Source organism: Mustelus asterias, chromosome 14 (genome assembly GCF_964213995.1).
Source record: "Mustelus asterias chromosome 14, sMusAst1.hap1.1, whole genome shotgun sequence".
Classification (NCBI taxonomy): Eukaryota; Metazoa; Chordata; class Chondrichthyes; order Carcharhiniformes; family Triakidae; genus Mustelus; species Mustelus asterias.
In genome coordinates this window covers 4561719-4581961 of record NC_135814.1, presented here as the reverse complement: position 1 = coordinate 4581961, position 20243 = coordinate 4561719, and the positions used below count along the sequence as shown (strand labels likewise).

Sequence of the window (20243 nt, the reverse complement as noted above, 5' to 3'; positions counted from 1 at the left end):
CAGCTGTCTGTAACGGTTTCACCGTGCCTCTTTCCCAGGATATGGGCTGCTGATATTTATTGTCCAATCCCTAAAAATGGAATGCTTTCCTGAACTAGTTCACCGGCGGTTCAGACGCAACCACATTGCTGTGGGTCCGGAGTCACAGAATCCCACAGTACAGAAGGAGGCCATTCAGCCCATCAAGTCTACACCGACAACAATCCCACCCAGGCCCTATCCCCGTAACCCCATGCAATTGCCCTAGTGAGTCCCCCTGACACTAAGAGGAAATTTAACCTGGCCAATCCACCAACCAGCACATCTTGGAGTGTGGGAGGAAACCAGAGCACCCGGAGGAAACCCACGCAGACACGGGGAGAATGTGCAAACTCCACACAGACAGTGACTCAAGCCGGGAATCAAACCGGGATCCCTGGCGCTGTGAGGCAGCAGTGCTAAACACTGTGCCTCCGTGCTGTCCTAATCACATATAGTCCCAGAGGGGATCTCTACAGCAACCTGATACCTTTTCATGGACACTATTACTAGAATCATAGAATCATAGAAACCCTATAGTGCAGAAGGAGGCCATTCGGCCCATCGAGTCTGCACCGACCACAATCCCACCCAGGCCCTACCCCCATATCCCTACATACTTACCCGTTAATCCCTCTAACCTACACATCTCAGGACACTAAGGGGCAATTTTTGTCTGGCCAATCAACCTAACCCGCACATCTTTGGACTGTGGGAGGAAACCGGAGCACCCGGAGGAAACCCACGCAGACACGAGGAGAATGTGCAAACCCCACACAGACAGTGACCCAAGCCGGGAATCGAACCCAGGTCCCTGGAGCTATGAAGCAGCAGTGCTAACCACTGTGCCGCCCCGAGACGTGTATTATCTCCAGCCAGGACAGTTAATGAGATTTTGCAAGCAACTTTTGGAGATTGAATTCAGATTCTGAAAGGTTCCCAGTGCCGGGTTTGAGTTCACCGCTCTGTCCGTCAATGCAGCTGTCCTGCAGAGGCCCACAGCTCAGTGGCTGCAGGAAGCTGTATCTGGGGCCTGGTGGCTCTATTCCCAGTGGGAAGCAGGGGACTGGGAGGTGATTGGATGGGTTCTGTTTTGGTTAATCTCTCCAGGGTACTCACTGTAATCTCCTTTCCCAGCTGCGGTTATACATCCGGCAGATTCTGGAGGGAATCAGCTACCTTCATCAGAATAACATCCTTCACCTGGATATCAAGGTAACCATGATGTGGAGATGGTGGCGTTGGACTGGGGTAAACACAGTAAGTCTCACAACACCAGGTTAAAGTCCAACAGGTTCATTAGGTAGCAAAATCCACTAGCTTTCGGAGCGATGCTCCTTCATCAGGTGAGCGGGAGTCGTGTTCACAAACAGGGCATATAAAGACACAAACTCAATTTACAAGATAATGGTTGGAATGCGAATCTTTACAGGTAATCAAGTCTTAAAGGTACAGACAATGTGAGTGGAGAGAGGGTTAAGCACAGGTTAAAGAGATGTGTATTGTCTCCAGACAGGACAGTTAATGAGATTTTGCAAGTCTAGGCAAGTCGTGGGGGTTACAGATAGTGTGACATGAACCCAAGATCCCGGTTTAGACCGTCCTCATGTGTGCGGAACTTGGCTATCAGTTTCTGCTCAGCGACTCTGCGCTGTCGTGTGTCGTGAAGGCCGCCTTGGAGAACGCTTACCCGAAGATCAGAGGCTGAATGCCCGTGACCGCTGAAGTGCTCCCCAACAGGAAGAGAACAGTCTTGCCTGGTGATTGTCGAGCGGTGTTCATTCATCCGTTGTCGTAGCGTCTGCATGGTTTCCCCAATGTACCATGCCTCGGGACATCCTTTCCTGCAGCGTATCAGGTAGACAACCAGAAAATATACCTGTTGGACTTTAACCTGGTGTTGTGAGACTTCTTATTGTATCAAGGTAATCTCAGAGTCCCCGGGTTAACACACACACAGTGCACCCCCCACATCATACAGCCCAGGCTGCTTACTAACACACGCAGCCCCAACAATCCTAATCGACTGTTCCCATTGATCAGAAATGTTAGAGATTTTATAATTCTGTGATTTGTATTTCCTTCTGCCTGTCTCCTATCCTTCTGCCTGTCTCCTATCCTTCTGCCTGTCTCCTGCCCCCTGCCTGTCTCCTGTCCCCTGCCCGTCGCCTGTCCCCTGCCCGTCTCCTGTCCCCTGCCCGTCTCCTGTCCCTTGCCCGTCTCCTGTCCCTTGCCCGTCTCCTGTCCCCTGCCCGTCTCCTGTCCCCTGCCCGTCTCCTGTCCCCTGCCCGTCTCCTGTCCCCTGCCCGTCTCCTGCCCCCTGCCCGTCTCCTGCCCCCTGCCCGTCTCCTGCCCCCTGCCCGTCTCCTGTTCTCTGCCTGTCTCCTGTCCTCGAAGTGTTTCCTCATTTCACTTCCGAAAGATCTTGAAAGATCTTGAATCCGCGAATCAGCACAGCACTCCCCTCACAACCAGAAAATCCTCACTGCTCACATCATCTCCATTGTGAATGAAGATTACTGGGCTCAAAGCCAGGGCAGTTGGTGGGGAGGGTGGGGCGGGTGGTGGGGGTGGGGGGGGGGGGGGGGGGTGTTGGGGGGCACAATGACGCGAATTGTTTTCCACAGCGAGTTGTTGTGATCTGGAAGGTTCTGCTTGAAAAGGCAGTGGAAGCAGATTCAACAGGAACTTTCAAAAGGGAATTGGATAAAGAGTTGAAGGGGAAACATTGTTAAAGTTTATTTATTAGTCACAAGTAAGGCTTACATTAACACTGCAATGAAGTTACTCCGGTGCTTGTTTGGGTACACTGAGGGAGAATTTAGCATGGCCAATGCACCCTAACCAGCACGTCTTTCAGACTGTGGGAGAACACCCACGCAGACACGGGGAGAACGTGCAAACTCCACACAGACAAACTCCACACTCCAAGCCAGGAATCTAACCCGGGTCCCTGGTGCTGTGAGACAGCAGTGCTAACCACTGTGCCACAGTGTCCCTGTGACAGGGTTCTGGAGGAGGGGGGGGGGGGGGGGGGTTGCATGGCAGGTGGGGGATGGGACTGAGTGGGTAGCTGTTTCAAAAAGGGAAAGGCAGTCACGGTGGGCCGAATGGCCTCCTCCTGTGCTGTGGGATTCTATGCTTTCTCTTCCTGTCTCTCTGCAGCCCGACAACATTCTCATGACGGACTCGGCCAGTGAGAGTGTCCGGATTTGCGATCTCGGGAACGCTCAGGCGGTCACGCCGGACACGCCGCAGTTCTGCCGCTTCGGAACTCCGGAATACGTTTCACCGGAGATCGTGAATCAGACTCCGGTGTCTCACGTCACCGACATCTGGTATGAAGCATCTTCACTATCTTCATGTGTCAGAGAGCCCGCTCGACAAAACTGACCAATTATAAAAGAGATAGCCCCGCAGCTACGTCCTGTCCTTGACCACCTCACGCTGTCGGGCGGTCATGTCCAGTCTGTGACCACCTGGTACACAACAGGCCATTCGCAAAATGGCTGGTAATTGCCCCAATCCCTTCCTAATGGCGCAAGACGGATCTCACCCAGTGCGTGGTCGATTAGCACGAGACCGGTCTCCACTAGCACCGAGGGGGGTGCGGTCAGAGGTCACTGTAGCCCCCGGCTGGTCAGCAACATGGCTGGGCAGTGTCCACCTGGCAATGCCCATCTGGTGCCTGTTGGGCACTGCCAGTGTGCCAGGGGGCAATGCCAAGGGAGTGGGGCCTGGGGAGGTGGTGGTGGGGGGGTGAGGGATTGTGCAGCAGGGTGTGTGCAGGGGGCGGGGGGCATGGTCGTGTGGGCGGGGGGGGGGTGGTTGTGCAGGGGTACAGCATCAAGTGGGCCATGCCAGGGGTCATGAAGGGGTCCCATTGGGAGGGTTTCATTGCCGCAATGTCGGCGTCCTGTGTTGGGGAGGGGGTGGGGAGACTTGCTGTTAATGTGGGTGGGGGAGGGGGTCCTAATGTCCACAGGAAGGGAGGGGGGGGTCTCCCAGTACCTGTGAGAACACAGTGTCCTCCCAAAATGGCACCCAATCACTTTGCAGTGCGTTTAGGCCCCGCCCCTCCCAGAATCGACATGAAACTCACCACCCTCCCAACAACTGACTGCAACACTCCCTCAGCACTGCAACACTCCCTCAGACACTGCAACACTCCCTCAGACACTGCAACACTCCCTCAGACACTGCAACACTCCCTCAGCACTGCAGCACTCCCTCAGACACTGCAACACTCCCTCAGACACTGCTACACTCCCTCAGACACTGCAACACTCCCTCAGCACTGCAGCACTCCCTCAGCACTGCAGCACTCCCTCAGACACTGCAACACTCCCTCAGCACTGCAGCACTCCCTCAGCACTGCAACACTCCCTCAGACACTGCAACACTCCCTCAGACACTGCAACACTCCCTCAGACACTGCAGCACTCCCTCAGACACTGCAACACTCCCTCAGACACTGCAACACTCCCTCAGACACTGCAACACTCCCTCAGACACTGCAACACTCCCTCAGACACTGCAACACTCCCTCAGCACTGCAGCACTCCCTCAGACACTGCAACACTCCCTCAGACACTGCAACACTCCCTCAGCACTGCAGCACTCCCTCAGACACTGCAACACTCCCTCAGACACTGCAGCACTCCCTCAGACACTGCAACACTCCCTCAGCACTGCAGCACTCCCTCAGACACTGCAACACTCCCTCAGACACTGCAACACTCCCTCAGCACTGCAGCACTCCCTCAGACACTGCAACACTCCCTCAGACACTGCAACACTCCCTCAGACACTGCAACACTCCCTCAGACACTGCAGCACTCCCTCAGACACTGCAGTCAGAGTGTGAGCCTGGAATATGTGCTGTAGAGTGGGACTTGGACCCAGGATCCTGTGGCTCACAGTGAGAGAGACTCACCCAACGGGCCGTGGATGTGATGATGCAACTGGGGTATAGTGGGCAGCATGGTTTAAAATTCTAGTCTGATTGGACAATCATAGAATCCTACAGCGCAGGAGGAGGCCATTCGACCCATCGAGTCTGCACCGACCCCAATCCCACCCCCGGCCCTATCCCCAAAACCACAGGCATTTACCCTGACACTAAGGGGCAATTTAGCACGGCCAACCCACCTCACCCGCACATCTTTGGACTGTGGGAGGAAACCAGAGGAAACCCACGCAGACACGGGGAGAATGTGCAAACTCCACACAGACAGTGACCCAAGGCCGGGGATTGAACCCGGGTCCCTGGCGCTGTGAGGCAGCAGCGCTAACCCACTGCGCCACCGTGCCACCCCTGCCGAGACGATTGGATCAGATGTATTTAGTGATCTGCCGTTACCGCGGTCACTAATAAAGGGTCTGGATTTGTTTGTTTGAACGAGGTGTTTGTTCTGTCTTTGCTAACTCTGTGTTTGATTTTGTTTACAGGCCTGTGGGAGTTATCGCCTACATTGGGTAAGTCCCGAAGTCTCCAGGTTCTTACCGTCTCTCACAGATCTATAGTCCCAGTTTTCACCCTAACCAGGGAATCTCACTGACTGACAACGCAGTGATAGGTCAGAATGTAAGCTGTGAAGTGGACATAAGGCGTCTCCAACAGGATGGAGACAGGAAAAGACAGGCAGATGGAGGATAATGTGGGAAAATGTGAACTTGTCCACTTTGGCAGGAACAACAGAAAAAAGCAAATGATTGAAATGGAGAGATTTCAGAATGCTGAGGTGCAGAGGGATCTGGGTGTCCTGGGACATGAATCAGGAAGCGTTAGTCTGCAGGCACAGCAAGTGATTAGGAAGCTAATGGAATGTTTAATTTTTTGATTTGATTTGATTTGATTTATTATTGTCACGTGTATTAACACACAGTGAAAAGTATTGTTTCTTGCGCGCTATACAGACAAAGCATACCGTTCATAGAGAAGGAAAGGAGAGAGTGCAGAATGTAGTGTTACAGTCATAGCTAGGGTGTAGAGAAAGATCAACTTAATACAAGATAGGTCCATTCAAAAGTCTGACAGCAGCAGGGAAGAAGCTGTTCTTGAGTCGGTCGGTACGTGACCTCAGACTTTTGTCTCTTTTTTCCCGACGGAAGAAGGTGGAAGAGAGAATGTCCGGGGTGCGTGGGGTCCTTAATTATGCTGTTTTGCCGAGGCAGCGGGAAGTGTAGACAGAGTCAATGGATGTTTATTACAAGGGGAGCAGAATATAAAAGTAGGGAGATTTTTCAAAAGATATTCAGGATGTTGCTACAACTGGAATTCTGTCCATAGTTTTGGTCTTGATAAAGGAGAGGCAATTCAGAGAAGATTCACTCACTGGGATGAAGGGGTTTGCTAACAAGGACAGGTTGAGCAAGTTGGACCTGTGCTCCTTGGAGTTTAGAAGAGTGAGAGGTGATCTTATTGAAACCTATCAGATCCTGAGGGGTCTGGACAGGGTGGAGGCTGAGGGGATGTTTCCCCTTGTGGGGGAATCTGTAACTAGAGGGACACAGTTTCAGAATCAGGGGGTCTCCCATTGAAGATGGAGGTGAGGAGGAATTTCTTCTCAGAGGGTGGTTAGTCTGTGGATTTCTCTCCCCCCAGAGAGCAGTGGGGGTTGTGGGTCATTGAAAATATTCAAGACAGAGGGTGGAATTTTCCCGTCCGCCCGTGACGGGAAGAACAGCGGGTGGGATACAGACAATGCAAAGTTCCAGTGACCTCGGGCAGGATTTTCCAGTCTTGGGGCAAGCGCGGCTGGAAAATCCCACCGACAGTTTTGATCGACAAGAGAGTCCAGGGTTATGGGGAACAGGCTGGAGACTGGAGTTCAGGTCAGATAAGCCATAAAATTATCGAATGGCAAAGCAGTCTCGATGGGCCGAATGGTCTACTCCTGCTCCTAGTTCTTGTGCTCTTGTGACTGGTGTTTTGGGTCTGGTCAGAAATTCCAAAGTGTTTTATGAAGCCTGTTTGAATCATGAGTTTTGCAGTTTGAATTTGCTTAGAAAAAGCATGAGATGTTTCCCTTCAGGTATGATTCAACTGACCCACCAGGGAGCTTTTATCAATCAAAGTTTATTTAAGAATAAATAAATAATCTGTGCTGTAGGGTTTCTATGATTTCTATGAATATAGTTAACATGTATAGAAAGAAAATTAGCAAGAACTTTTATCAATTACAAACAAAAACAGAAAGAAAACAACCACAATAATGTCTTAGTCCTTAATTGAATATTAAAACTGTTCCAACAAACCAAAACCTCTCTTAAACAAAAACCTTTGCTCAGGCTGAACGCAGCATCGATTAAAATCTCACTTGACTGGAATTAAGTCTTTTCGAAGCCTGCACTTTCCTTCCAGGAGACAAAACATTGCCTTGAGATAAACAGCAGAATTTCCAAATGTAACAGGGAGACAGAGAGAGAGAGACTTCAGCTTCTTTCTTGCTTGCTGCCCCTGCTAAAACTAAAAACTAAACTGTAGCCTCAGAACTCTCAAAACTGAAACCTTAACCTCACTGGGGAAAAAAACTGTCCAAGAACACATTTCTCCTAACAATAACTAACCCCAGAGATAACACCAAAAAAAAATCCCTTTTAAGACACTTGGAAAGCAAAATAAGGACGATTCGAGACTAGTCAACAACAATGATATCACTGAAGCTGTGAGCTGCAGAAATCATGTTTTAAAAAAACCTTTCTTAAAGAGACACTAACGTCACACTCGGACGGTTCAGTAATGAAGGGTGTCCCAAAGTATTCTTCAAATGCAGTTCCAGTTCCTAAACTGATACCGTACGGAAGAAGGATCGTCACCAACATTAGCTCCTTGAAAGATTAATCCCACTCCCTCATCTCTCCCTCTCGTTCTTTCACTGATTTTCCTGAATTGTGTTTCTCTGGTGACCCATCCTCCTGCCACAGGAAGCGATACCTTTTTATTTACTCCATCAACAACAACATATGAACTAGGAGCAGGAGTAGGCCATCTGGCCCCTCGAGCCTGCTCCGCCATTCAATAAGATCATGGCTGATCTTTTCATGAACTCAGCTCCACTTACCTGCCCGCTCACCATAACCCTTAATTCCTTTATCCTTTAAAAATCCTTAAAAACATTCAACGAGGTAGCTCCAACTGCTTCATTGGGCAGGGAATTCCACAGATTCACAACCCTTTGTGTGAAGAAGTTCCTCCTCAACTCAGTCCTAAATCTACTCCCCCTTATTTTGAGGCTATGCCCCCTAGTTCTAGTCTCACCCACCAATGGAAACAACTTCCCTGCTTCTATCTTATCGATTCCCTTCATAATCTTATATGTTTCTATAAGATCTTCCCTCATTCTTCTGAATTCCAATGAGTACAGTAATTTTCATCATTTGGAACATCTCGATTTAATCTCCCTTCTCCGCTCCAAGGGGAATTATCCCAGCTTCTCCCAGTCTCGCCACATTAGCTGAAGTCCCTGGGAACATCCAGGATCATGTGAAGATGTTGAGAGATGGGTTTGGTGTTGTTGTGCTGTGTGGGTGTGACTTATTCAGCGATGCCTCTGCTCTTGCTCTAAACACAGTCGATATGCGCGATCTTCTTGGAGATCCTCTCCACTTGGAGCCGGCAGTTTGTGGTGTCGATGATAGCCATGATATGGAGATACAGGACAGGACAGGTCCAACGCTGGCATCTCCACATCATGGCTACCATCGACACCGCAAACTGCCGGCTCCAAGTGGAGAGGATCTCCAAGAAGATCACACATATCGAGTCCAAGCCGGCATCTCCACATCTTGCCGTGGCTGTCCAGGGGCTTTGCTCTTTAGTCCAGCGGTTATCTCAGCATATCCATTGGGAATGGAATGTGAGGAGTGTGTGGCTGTACAGCACAAAGCAGCCACTTCACGCCACAGCGCGGAATGTACTAGAACAATCTCCCTGCTACACAATGTCACACAAATTGTGATATTTACCCGCTCCAGCTCTGGAACGTCAAAAAGGCACTTTCTAATCACAGTTAAATTCCACGATCCCATACAGTCACTTTGATTCTGTGTGTTACACAGAGCAGAGGTTTATCAGTGCAGGCAGCTTAGTTAATTACACATTTATTAAATCACACAGGGAGAAATGAAATGGTTTTAATATCAATTTGATTTTGAGTCTTACTTGTTCCAAAGGACACAAACTCTGTCAGCACTGAGAAATTATCTTCTCCTTAAAACAGCAAGCACTCATATCAGCGACAGCACGGGGTTAGATACAGAGTAAAGCTCCCTCTACACTGTCCCCATCAAACACTCCCAGGACAGGTACAGCACGGGGTTAGATACAGAGTAAAGCTCCCTCTACACTGTCCCCCATCAAACACTCCCAGGACAGGTACAGCACGGGGTTAGATACAGAGTAAAGCTCCCTCTACACTGTCCCCCATCAAACACTCCCAGGACAGGTACAGCACGGGGTTAGATACAGAGTAAAGTTACCTGTACAGTGTCCCCATCAAACACTCCCAGGACAGGTACAGCACGGGGTTAGATAGAGAGTAAAGCTCCCTCTTCACTGTCCCCATCAAACACTCCCAGGACAGGTACAGCACAGGGATAGATACAGAGTAAAGCTCCCTCTACACTGTCCCCATCAAACACTCCCAGGACAGGTACAGCACGGGGTTAGATACAGAGTAAAGCTCCCTCTACACTGTCCCCATCAAACACTCCCAGGACAGGTACAGCATGGGGTTAGATACAGAGTAAAGCTCCCTCTACACTGTCCCCATCAAACACTCCCAGGACAGGTGCAGCACGGGGTTAGATACAGTATAAAGCTCCCTCTACACTGTCCCCATCAAACACTCCCAGGATAGGTACAGCACGGGGATAGATACAGAGTAAAGCTCCCCTTATCATCCTACAGAGCTGTTCGACTGGGTGAGTCTTCCAGGCTCTGAAATTAGAGTCCTGTTCAGCGAATTTTCCGCACTTGTTTAGAAAGTGTTTTTGAAGGTTTTATAGATTCATCATTCTGCATTTTAGTCAGCAGAATGAGGGGAGATATAACTGAATTGGTGTGGGTGCAGAGAGGAAGGCAGACAGCTGAGATTCATGACCATTACATCAGTAAATGTTTCACTAATTAGTTCCCAAAGCCTTGGAGAGGGTGCGCTGGTGATTTACTGGAACGGTGTCAGGGATGAGGGTCTTTGGTGATTCTGGAGATACTGGAGAAGCTGGGATTGTTCTCCTGAGAGCAGAGAAGGTGAAGAGGAGATTTCAGTGAGGCTTTCCAAATCAGCAAGGGTTTTGATGGAGGAAATGAAGAGGAATTCTTTGAGCTCGCAGGAGGATTAGTAAACAGAGGGACACCGAATTATGATTATCAGTAAAGGATCCAGGTGGCGAGGTGCCTATTTTATTTCCACAGCGAGTTGTTGTGATCTGGAAGGTGCTGCCTGAAAGGGCGGTGGAAGCAGATTCAATAGCAACTTTCAAAAGGGAATTGGATAAAGAGTTTGAAAGGAGAATTGATTTAATTTGATTTGATTTATTATTGCCACATGTATTAACATACAGTGAAAAGTATCGTTTCTTGCGCGCTATACAGACAAAACATACCGTTCATAGAGAAGGAAAGGAGAGAGTGCAGAATGTAGTGTTACAGTCATAGCTAGGGGTGTAGAGAAAGATCAACTTAATGCGAGGCAGGTCCATTCAAAAGTCTGATGGCAGCAGGGAAGAAGCTGTTCTTGAGTCGGTTGGTGCGTGACCTCAAACTTTTATATCTTTTTCCCAACGGAAGAAGGTGGAAGAGAGAATGTCCGGGGTGTGTGGGGTCCTTAATTATGCTGGTCACTTTGCCGAGGCAGTGGGAAGTGTAGACAGAGTCAATGGATGGGAGGCTGGTTTGTGTGATGGATTGGGCTACATTCATGACCTTTTGTAATTCCTTGTGGTCTTGGGCAGAGCAGGAGCCATACCAAGCTGTGATACAACCAGAAAGAATGCTTTCTATGGTGCATCTATAAAAGTTGGTGAGAGTCGTAGCTGACATGCCAAATTTCCTTAGTCTTCTGAGAAAGTAGAGGCGTTGGTGGGGCTTTCTTAACTATAGTGTCGGCATGGGGGGACCAGGACAGGTTGTTGAGCTACGCGGTGGAGGATTAGTGAAGAATCAGGACAGAGGGAAAGCACAGACGCGATGGGCCAAGTGTCCTCCTGTATGTTTCCATTGACTCAGTGATTGGCATGGGCTCTGTGTGGTGGACCTCAGTTGTGCCTTTGTCCTATATGGACCACCGTTGTGTGTGTTTGTCATACCTGGACACATCCCCTTCCAGTTTGGTTCCTCCCCTCAGCACCTAGTATAAAGGTGGCTGTCTCCTCCCCCTTGTTCAGTCCAGGTCGGTTACTTGTTGGGATCTGCTCCTGATTCTGTTGTGAATAAAAGCCTACACTTATATTGGCATATCGGTAGTCTTTCGCCTTATTGATAGCGCATCACTCTGATAGTGTGTGTTTCTCCTTTGCAGTCTGACTGGGATTTCCCCATTCTTCAGCGAGAATGACAAGACCACGTTGCTTAACGTGAAGAATTACGATGTGGCATTCGAGGAGAATATGTTTGCGAATCTGAGCCGGGAATCGCGCGGATTCGTCATCAGGTTACTGGTGGAGGACACGCAGTAAGCACGATGATCTGGCCATGTGTGCTGCCACTAGCTGTGTGCTCAAACACCCAGACAGTGCACAACCTCACCTGGCACGGACTCCCTGACTCAACCCTGAGCTTTGTTATCCTCCCCGTCACCAACACCGCCCACCTCGCCAGCATCAACCCTCTCCGCCCAGCCTCAGCTCATCCGCACTCTCAGCTCAGCTCCTGTCTCTGTCCTTCACTATTCCAATGCCTTCCTGGCCATTATCCAACGTTTCCAAACCGTGCGGGCCATATCCCAGCCCACAGCAAGTCCCCTTCACTCAGTAATCTGTGCTCACTCACCTTCACTGACTCCCAGTCCAGCAACACCAAGAGTTTCACATTTTCATCCTTTCCAATCCCTCCGGAACCTCCCCCCCCTCCTCATCTCTGTAACTTCCTTCAGCCTCACAATCCTCCGAGATCTCTGCCTTCCTGCAGTTCAGGACTCTGCACATCCCCGATTTCCATCACTCCATCCTTGGCCCAGTGTCTCCTTAAGTTGTTCAGAGTAACATTTTCATAGAATCATAGAATCCTACAGTGCAGAAGGAGGCCATTCAGCCCATCGAGTCTGCACCGACCACAATCCCACCCAGGCCCTATCCCCATATCCCTATGCATTTACTCTAGCTAGTCCCCCTGACACTAAGGGTCAATTTAACCTGGCCAATCCACCTAAACCACACATCTTTGGATTGTGGGAGGAAACCGGAGCACCCGGAGGAAACCCACACAGACATGGGGAGAACGTGCAAACTCCACACAGACAGTGACCCGAGCCGGGAATTGAACCCAGGTCCCTGGCGCTGTGAGGCAGCAGCGCTAACCACTGTGCCACCCGTGCTTATTTTGATTGATAATTTATTTCTGAAGCATCCGGGCACACATTAAGAGGCAGGATGGTATTTTGGGCTGATAAGTGACATCTAACATTCACACCACCCAAGCGCCAGCCAATGACCATCTCCAACAAGACAGAATCCAACCATCTCTTCTCGATATTCAGTGGCATCAGCATCACTGAATCCCCCAATATCAACGTTCTGGGGGTTACCATTGACCAGAACCTGAACTGGTCTAACCATAGGCAGCACGGTGGCACAGTGGGTTAGCGCTGCTGCCTCACAGCGCCAGGGACCTGGGTTCGATTCCCGGCTTGGGTCACTGTCTGTGCGGAGTCTGCATGTTCTCCCCATGTCTGCGTGGGTTTCCTCCCTCAGTCCGAAATACGTGCTGGTTAGGGTGCATTGGCTGTGCTAAATTCTCCCTCAGTGTACCCGAACAGGCGCCAGAGTGTGGCGACTAGGGGATTTTCACAGTAACTTCATTGCAGTGTTAATGTAAGCCGACTTGTGACTAAATAAATTTTATATAAACACTGTACATACAAGAACAGGTCAAAGGCTAGGAATCCTGTGACGAGTAACTCATCTCCTGACTCCCCAAAGCCTGTCCACCATCTACAAGACACAAGTCAGGAGTGTGATGGAATACTCCCCACTTGCCTGGATGGGTGCGGCTCCAACAACACTCAAGAACCTCAACACCATCCAGGACAAAGCAGCCATGTTGATTGGCACCACATCCACAAATGTTAAATCCCTCTGCCATCAATGCACAATGGCAGCCGTGTGTGTACCATCTACACGGTCCTCTGCAGCAACTCACCAAGGCTCCTTCGGCAGCACTTTCCAAATCCACTTCCTAACAGCACTGTGGGTGTACCTACTCCACATGGACTGCAGCGGTTTAAGAAGGCAGCTCACCGCCACCTTCTCCAGGGGCAATTAGGTAATAAACGCTGGCCGAGCCAGTGGCAATATCCATTACCTCCCGATCTCCTGATGAACATCATAATAATCAGATAACAGCCTCATCTTGCGTAAGATTGTCTCCTCATCGTCCATTGGTTCATCTTGCTCTGTTTTTCCTGAAAAAGAGTGAAACATCAGCGATCTCTGAGCTCCAATCACGTTCGTGTCTCCATCATGAAGCTTTCTATTTTCACCACTGCTGCTGTAGGTGATGGAGGAATCCATTAGCATCCCCGTGAATCTCGGAATCCATTAGCATCCCCGTGAATCTCGGAATCCATTAGCATCCCCGTGAATCTCGGAATCCATTAGCATCCCCGTGAATCTCGGAATCCATTAGCATCCCCGTGAATCTCGGAATCCATTAGCATCCCCGTGAATCTCGGAATCCATTAGCATCCCCGTGAATCTCGGAATCCATTAGCATCCCCGTGAATCTCGGAATCCATTAGCATCCCCGTGAATCTCGGAATCCATTAGCATCCCCGTGAATCTCGGAATCCATTAGCATCCCCGTGAATCTCGGAATCCATTAGCATCCCCGTGAATCTCGGAATCCATTAGCATCCCCGTGAATCTCGGAATAGAATCATAGAATCCTACAGTACAGAAGGGAGGCCACTCGGCCCATCGAGCCTGTACCGACAACAATCCCACCCTATCCCTGTAACCCCATGTATTTACTCTGCTAATCCCCCGTGGCCAATCAACCTAACCCACACATCCTTCGGGAGGAAACCGGAGCACCCGGAGGAAACCCACGCAGACACGGGGAGAATGTGCAAACTCCACACAGACAGTGACCCAAGCTGGGAATCAAACCCCGGGTCCCTGGCGCTGTAGGGCAGCAGTGCTAACCACTGTGCCACCATGCCGCCCTAACACACTACATTTATGTAGCACCTGCAATGCTGCAAAAACATCCCAAGCTGCTTCATTAGAGCAATGATCAAATACCGAGCCAGGATAGGCCTCCCGATTAGTCACAATTTTACGGAGCATCTTAAAGGAGTGGAATTACGCAGAGAGGTTTACGGAGGGAATTCCAGAGCTTTAGGACAGGTATCCCAATTAGTCACAATTTTAAGGAAAAATGCTGAGGCCAATTGTAGTTCCCAGAAGGCTCTCACTGAGGTTCCCCATGAGAGACTTTTAGCAAATAATTGGAGAGAATTTATTGAGCTGAGTGAGGAAGTTGTTTGGAGGCAGAGCGAGCGTAAGGATATTCGAGATATACATCAATGAGTGAGACATGACCAGGCTTGCATTGCCTGGAGTTTAGAAGATTGAGGGGTGATTTAATCGAGATGTTTAAGTTGATGAATAGAGTTGATCGAGAGAAATGATTCTCTGGAGTCCAGAACAAGGGGGAGGCAGAGTCTAGATGGCGAGTGGAGATCTGGAACTTTCTCCCCAGAATGGTGGTGAAGCGGAAGCACAGTTGAAATTTTCGAAAGTGGAAGTGCTTGTTTTTTTGTTGGGAAAAGGGATTGAGGGTAAAGGAACCAAAGAAGGTTGATAGAGTTACACATACAGATCAACCGTGATCGAACAAAATGGCAAAGCAAGCTGGAGGGGCTGAATGGCCTCCTCCTGTTCCTGTGTAACACTAGGATGCCACCAGGACTTGATGGTTTGAGTTATAAGGAGAGGCTGGATAGACTGGGACTTTTTTCTCTGGAGCGTAGGAGGCTGAGGGGTGATCTTATAGAGGTCTATAAAATAATGAGGGGCACAGATCAGCTAGATAGTCAATATATTTTCCCAAAGGTAGGGGAGTCTAAAACTAGAGGGCACAGGTTTAAGGTGAGAGGGGAGAGATACAAAAGGGTCCAGAGGGACAATTGTTTCACACAGAGGGTGGTGAGTGTCTGGAACAAGTTGCCAGAAGTAAAGTAAAGTATATTTATTAGTCACAAGTAAGGCTTACATTAACACTGCAATGAAGTCACTGTGAAATTCCCCGAGTCGCCACACTCTGGCGCCTGTTCAGGTCAATGGACCCTAACCAGCTCGGCTTTCGGACTGTGGGAGGAAACCAGAGCGCCCGGAGGAAACTCATGCAGACACGGGGAGAACGTGCAGACTCCACACAGACAGTGACCCAAGCCGGGAATGGAACCCGGGTCCCTGGCGTTGTGAGGCAGCAGTGCTAACCACTGTGCCACCGTGACGCCCCACGTGAAGTAGTAGTAGAGGCGGGTACAATTTTGTCTTTTAAAAAAGCGTTTAGACAGTTACATGGGTACGATGGGTATAGAGAGGGATATGGGCCAAATGCGGGCAATTGGGACTAGCTTTGGGGTTTAAAAAAAAGGCAGCATGGATAAGTTGGGCCGAAGGGCCTGTTTCCATGCTGTAAACCTCTATGACTCTATTACAGGCTCGAGGGGCTGGATAGCCTCGTCCTGTTCCTGTGTAACAGGCTGGAGGGGCTGAATGGCCTCCTCCTGTTCCTGTGTAACAGGCTGGAGGGGCTGAATGGCCTCCTCCTGTTCCTGTGTAACAGGCTGGAGGGGCTGAATGGCCTCCTCCTGTTCCTGTGTAACAGGCTGGAGGGGCTGAATGGCCTCCTCCTGTTCCTGTGTAACAGGCTGGAGGGGCTGAATGGCCTCCTCCTGTTCTACATTTCCAGACTGATGGCTGTCTTATGCTGACCCAGTTGAGTACGGATCCGTGACCTCATGCTGACCCCTTGGATCTCTGAGATCAAGAGGGGCCCTTCTTTAAACCACAATCACCTGTTGGGGTGCAGTCTGTTTGAGTGGGGGTGCCCCTACACTGGTGAGGCAGAATGTGAGGGGGGGGGGGGAAGGGCGGGGAAGGAGGGGGAGGGGCACCAGTCGAAGTATTAATAACTGCAGCAAACAAGAGGCCTGGCATGAACCAATGATTTTATTATAGACGCCTCCCATTTATGGAGAAAGCTACTGAAAGTGGATCCTTCCCGATACGCTGCCCTCACACACAGGGAATATTAAACTCATCCCCGAGATCTCCCTCGTGTGGACAGCTGTCCTGAAACATCAGCACTCTGTCAGCATAAAGCGCTGACGAACGTTATCCTTTCCCCGGAAGGTCAGAACCCAAGAATTCCAAAAGTTAATCAATTGGGTTTTGGTTAAAAATAACCTTCCTACAATTAAACCCGCTAACCGGATAAAGGAAGACTGTGCATTTCTCCGTGGCACAGTGGGTTGGCACTGCTGCCTCACAGCGCCAGGGACCCGGGTTCAATTCCAGCCTTGGGTCACTGTCTGTGCGGAGTCTGCACATTCTCCCCGTGTCTGCGTGGGTTTCCTCCGGGTGCTCCAGTTTCCTCCCACATTCCGAAAGATGTGCTGGTTAGGGTACATCGGCCGAGCTAAATTCTCCCTCAGTGTACCCGAACAGGCGCTAGAGTGTGGCGACTAGGGGATTTTCACAGTAACTTCATTGCAGTGTTAATGTAAGCCTTACTTGTGACTAATAAATAAAATTTTAAAAACTCACCTACCTCAGGGCATCTGACAACACAGTGTTGTGCCTGTTGTAATCAGCGATGGTGATAGAACGAAGAACAAAGAAAATTACAGCACAGGGACAGGCCCTTCGGCCCTCCAACCCTGCACCGACCATGCTGCCCCGACTGAACTAAAACCCCCGACCCTTCCGGGGACCATATCCCTCTATTCCCATCCTATTCATGTATTTGTCCAGACGCCCCTTAAAACTCACTATCGTATCCGCTTCCACTCCCTCCCCCGGCAGTTCAAAATCCTGAGGGGGCTGGGCAGAGGAGGTCGGGCGAAACGGTTCCCGCTCGTAAAAGGATCAAGAACGAGATTTAAAATAATTGGCAAAAGAAGCAAGTGTGATGTGAGAAAAAGCTTTTCACCCAGCGAGCGGAGGGTCTGGAATACTCTGCCTGGGAGTGGGCTGGAGGCAGATTCAATCAAGGCATCAAGAGGGCGTTAGTTGATAATTTGAATGGAAACAATGTGCCGGGGGGGGGGGGGGGGGGGGGGTCGGGGGTGGGGGGGGGGGGGGGGGGAGACACCAAGTCAATGCTCTCATTTGGCGAGAGGGGGCAGACACGATGGACTGAATGGCCTCCTTCTGCACTGTAACAATTCCAAACCAGCCTATTAACGCACAGTAAGATCCCACGAGCAGCAATGAGCCCCAATAGTCTGAGAGTCTCAGTGGTGTTGGTTGAGGAATTATTCGTCAGTTTGTGTAATTCCGACCTCTCTCTGGCTGCGAGGTTCTTTCCAGAAAGTGAGAGTTGATTGAGTGAGTGACAGCCCGGAGGGATCGGATTCTCACACAGAACAGACACAGGGTCAGAGTACCTGCCCCCTGCCCCCTGTGCCCTGCTCCATCTACAGCCTCACCCCACCCTATCGCCACCCTCGCCACTCACCCCCCTGTACAGAGACATGATCTGCTCACCCAGCTCCCCAGACCCAGACCACCCCCCTCCCATTCCCAGTCCCATTCCCCCTGTTCCCACATAGACCAATACTGTCTGACTGTGTCCTGTGTGTGTGTGTGGGTGAGTATGTGTGTCTGGGTGTGCGTCTGGGTGTGTGGGTGGGTGTTTGTGGGTGAGTGTGTGTGTGGGTGTGTGTGTGGGTGGGTGTATGTGTGTGTGTGTGTAGGTGTGTGTAGGTGTGGGTGTGTGTGTGGGTGTGTGTGTGTGGGTGTGTATGTGGGGGGGGGTGTATGTGGGTGTGTGTGGGGGTATGTGAGTGTGGGTATGTGAGTGTGGGTGTGTGAGTGTGGGTGTGTGTATGTGAGTGTGGGTGTGTGTGTGGGTGTGTGTGTGGGTGTGTGTGTGGGTGTGTGTGTGGGTGTGTGTATGTGAGTGTGTCTGTGTGTGTCTGGGTGTATGTGTGGGTGTGTGTAGGTGTGTGTGTGTGGGTGTGTGTGTGGGTGTGTGTGTGGGTGTGTGTGTCTGGGTGTGTGTCTGGGTGTGTGTCTGGGTGTGTGTGTGTGGGTGTGTGTCTGGGTGTGTGTCTGGGTGTGTGTGTGTGGGTGTGTGTGTGGGTGTGTGTCTGGGTGTGTGTCTGTGTGTGTGTGTCTGGGTGTGTGTGTGGGTGTGTGTCTGGGTGTGTGTGGGTGCTAGCTGACGCTCTCCTCTGCTTGTTTCCAGGCGTCCTGACGCTGAGGCCTGTCTGCAGCACCCCTGGTTTTCGGTGAGTTTTCCACCCGCTCATTCCCGCTCTCTGGTTACTTCCGCAAAGCGACACAGTGGGTGGGGTTGAAGCACCAATCCTTCTCCCCGCTCCGGGAATGACTCCAGGATCCGAACAATGGGACATCTGTCTGAGTGCGCGCTCGATTGGACAATAAAAACCAGAAAGGAAACTCTCAGTGAAGGGAATGGTCGCTGGCTCAAAGGCCAACCTGGGGGCTGGACAGCCAGTGAGGGGCCGAATGGCCTCGATCTGTTATTGATTCCTGGGGCTCATTCTGTACACAGCTCAGAAAACGCCGGAAATATTCAGCTGATCAGGCAGCGTCTGTACAGAGAGAAACCTTTCGGGTTAATGGCCTTTCACCCTGGAGTAGAGTTGGAGTAGGCAGTGTTTCTGTGGGGAGGGGGTGTTAACGGGATAAGCTCCCTCTGGGGAGACGACGCGAATCACCCTCGAGAACAGGGGCTCCCACTGGGTGGAGTCTCCAGTTCAAACACAGAGAATTAGCACACTCGGAGAAACCAGTTTCTCCATCAATCCTGTCGGTGATCATGGCTGCACCATTCTCACTGGAACATTTTCACATTCTTTTATGGGACTTTGCCCATCCGTAATTACCCCTGAACTCGGCCATTTCAGACGGTGATTAAGAGTCGACCTCATGATGACCGAGCGAGACACTCAGTTCCATTCGGGGTGGGCAATCGATGCAGATCTTGTCAGCCATGTTCACATCCTCTTTTTATTCATTCCTGGGACATGGGCGTCGCTGGCTGGCCAGCATTTATTGCCCATCCCTAGTTGCAGTTGAGAGTCAACCACATTGGCTGTGGCTCTGGAGTCACATGTAGGCCAGACCGGGTAAGGACGGCAGATTTCCTTCCCTAAAGGGACATTAATGAACCAAATGGGTTTTTCCGACAATCGACAATGGTTCCATGGTCATCAGTAGATTCTTAATTCCAGATTTTTTTTATTGAGTTCAAATTCCACCATCTGCCGTGGCGGGATTTGATTTTACTTATTATTGTCACACGTTCTAGAATCATAGAATCCTACAGTGCAGAAGGAGGCCATTCAGCCCATCGAGTCTGCACCGACCACAATCCCACCCAGGCCCTATCCCCATAACCCCATGTATTAACCCTAGCTAGTCCTCCTGACACTAAGGGGCAATTTAGCACGGCCAATCCACCTAACCAGCATGTCTCTCGGACTGTGGGAGGAAACTGGAGCACCCGGAAGAAACCCACGCGGACACGGGGAGAACGTGCAAACTCCAGACAGTGACCCAAGCCGGGAATCGAACCTGGGTCCCTGGCACTGTGAGGCAACAGTGCTAACCACTGTGCCACCCTACTGCCCCACATGACATGAATTAATATGCAGTGAAATGTGTTGTTTCTTGCGTGCTATACAGACAAAGCATACCGTTCACTGAGAAGGAAAGGAGAGAGTGCAGAATGTAGTGTTACAGTCAAAGCTAGGGTATGGGGGTGGCGCGGTGGAACAGTGGTTAGCACTGTTGCCTCA

The 20243-nt window shown here is 50.4% G+C and overlaps 1 protein-coding gene across 1 annotated transcript in view; it reads left to right on the top strand.

Moving 5' to 3' along the window:
• The window catches only part of spega (striated muscle enriched protein kinase a), a 129039-nt gene that overhangs the window by 43247 nt on the left and 65549 nt on the right, over positions 1-20243 (top strand). Inside the window, exons 17-21 of the mRNA XM_078229286.1 lie at positions 1156-1233; positions 3184-3356; positions 5470-5496; positions 11544-11696; positions 18665-18707. Of these exons, the coding sequence (XP_078085412.1) occupies positions 1156-1233; positions 3184-3356; positions 5470-5496; positions 11544-11696; positions 18665-18707 (474 nt within the window). The remainder of the gene's footprint in view (positions 1-1155; positions 1234-3183; positions 3357-5469; positions 5497-11543; positions 11697-18664; positions 18708-20243) is intronic.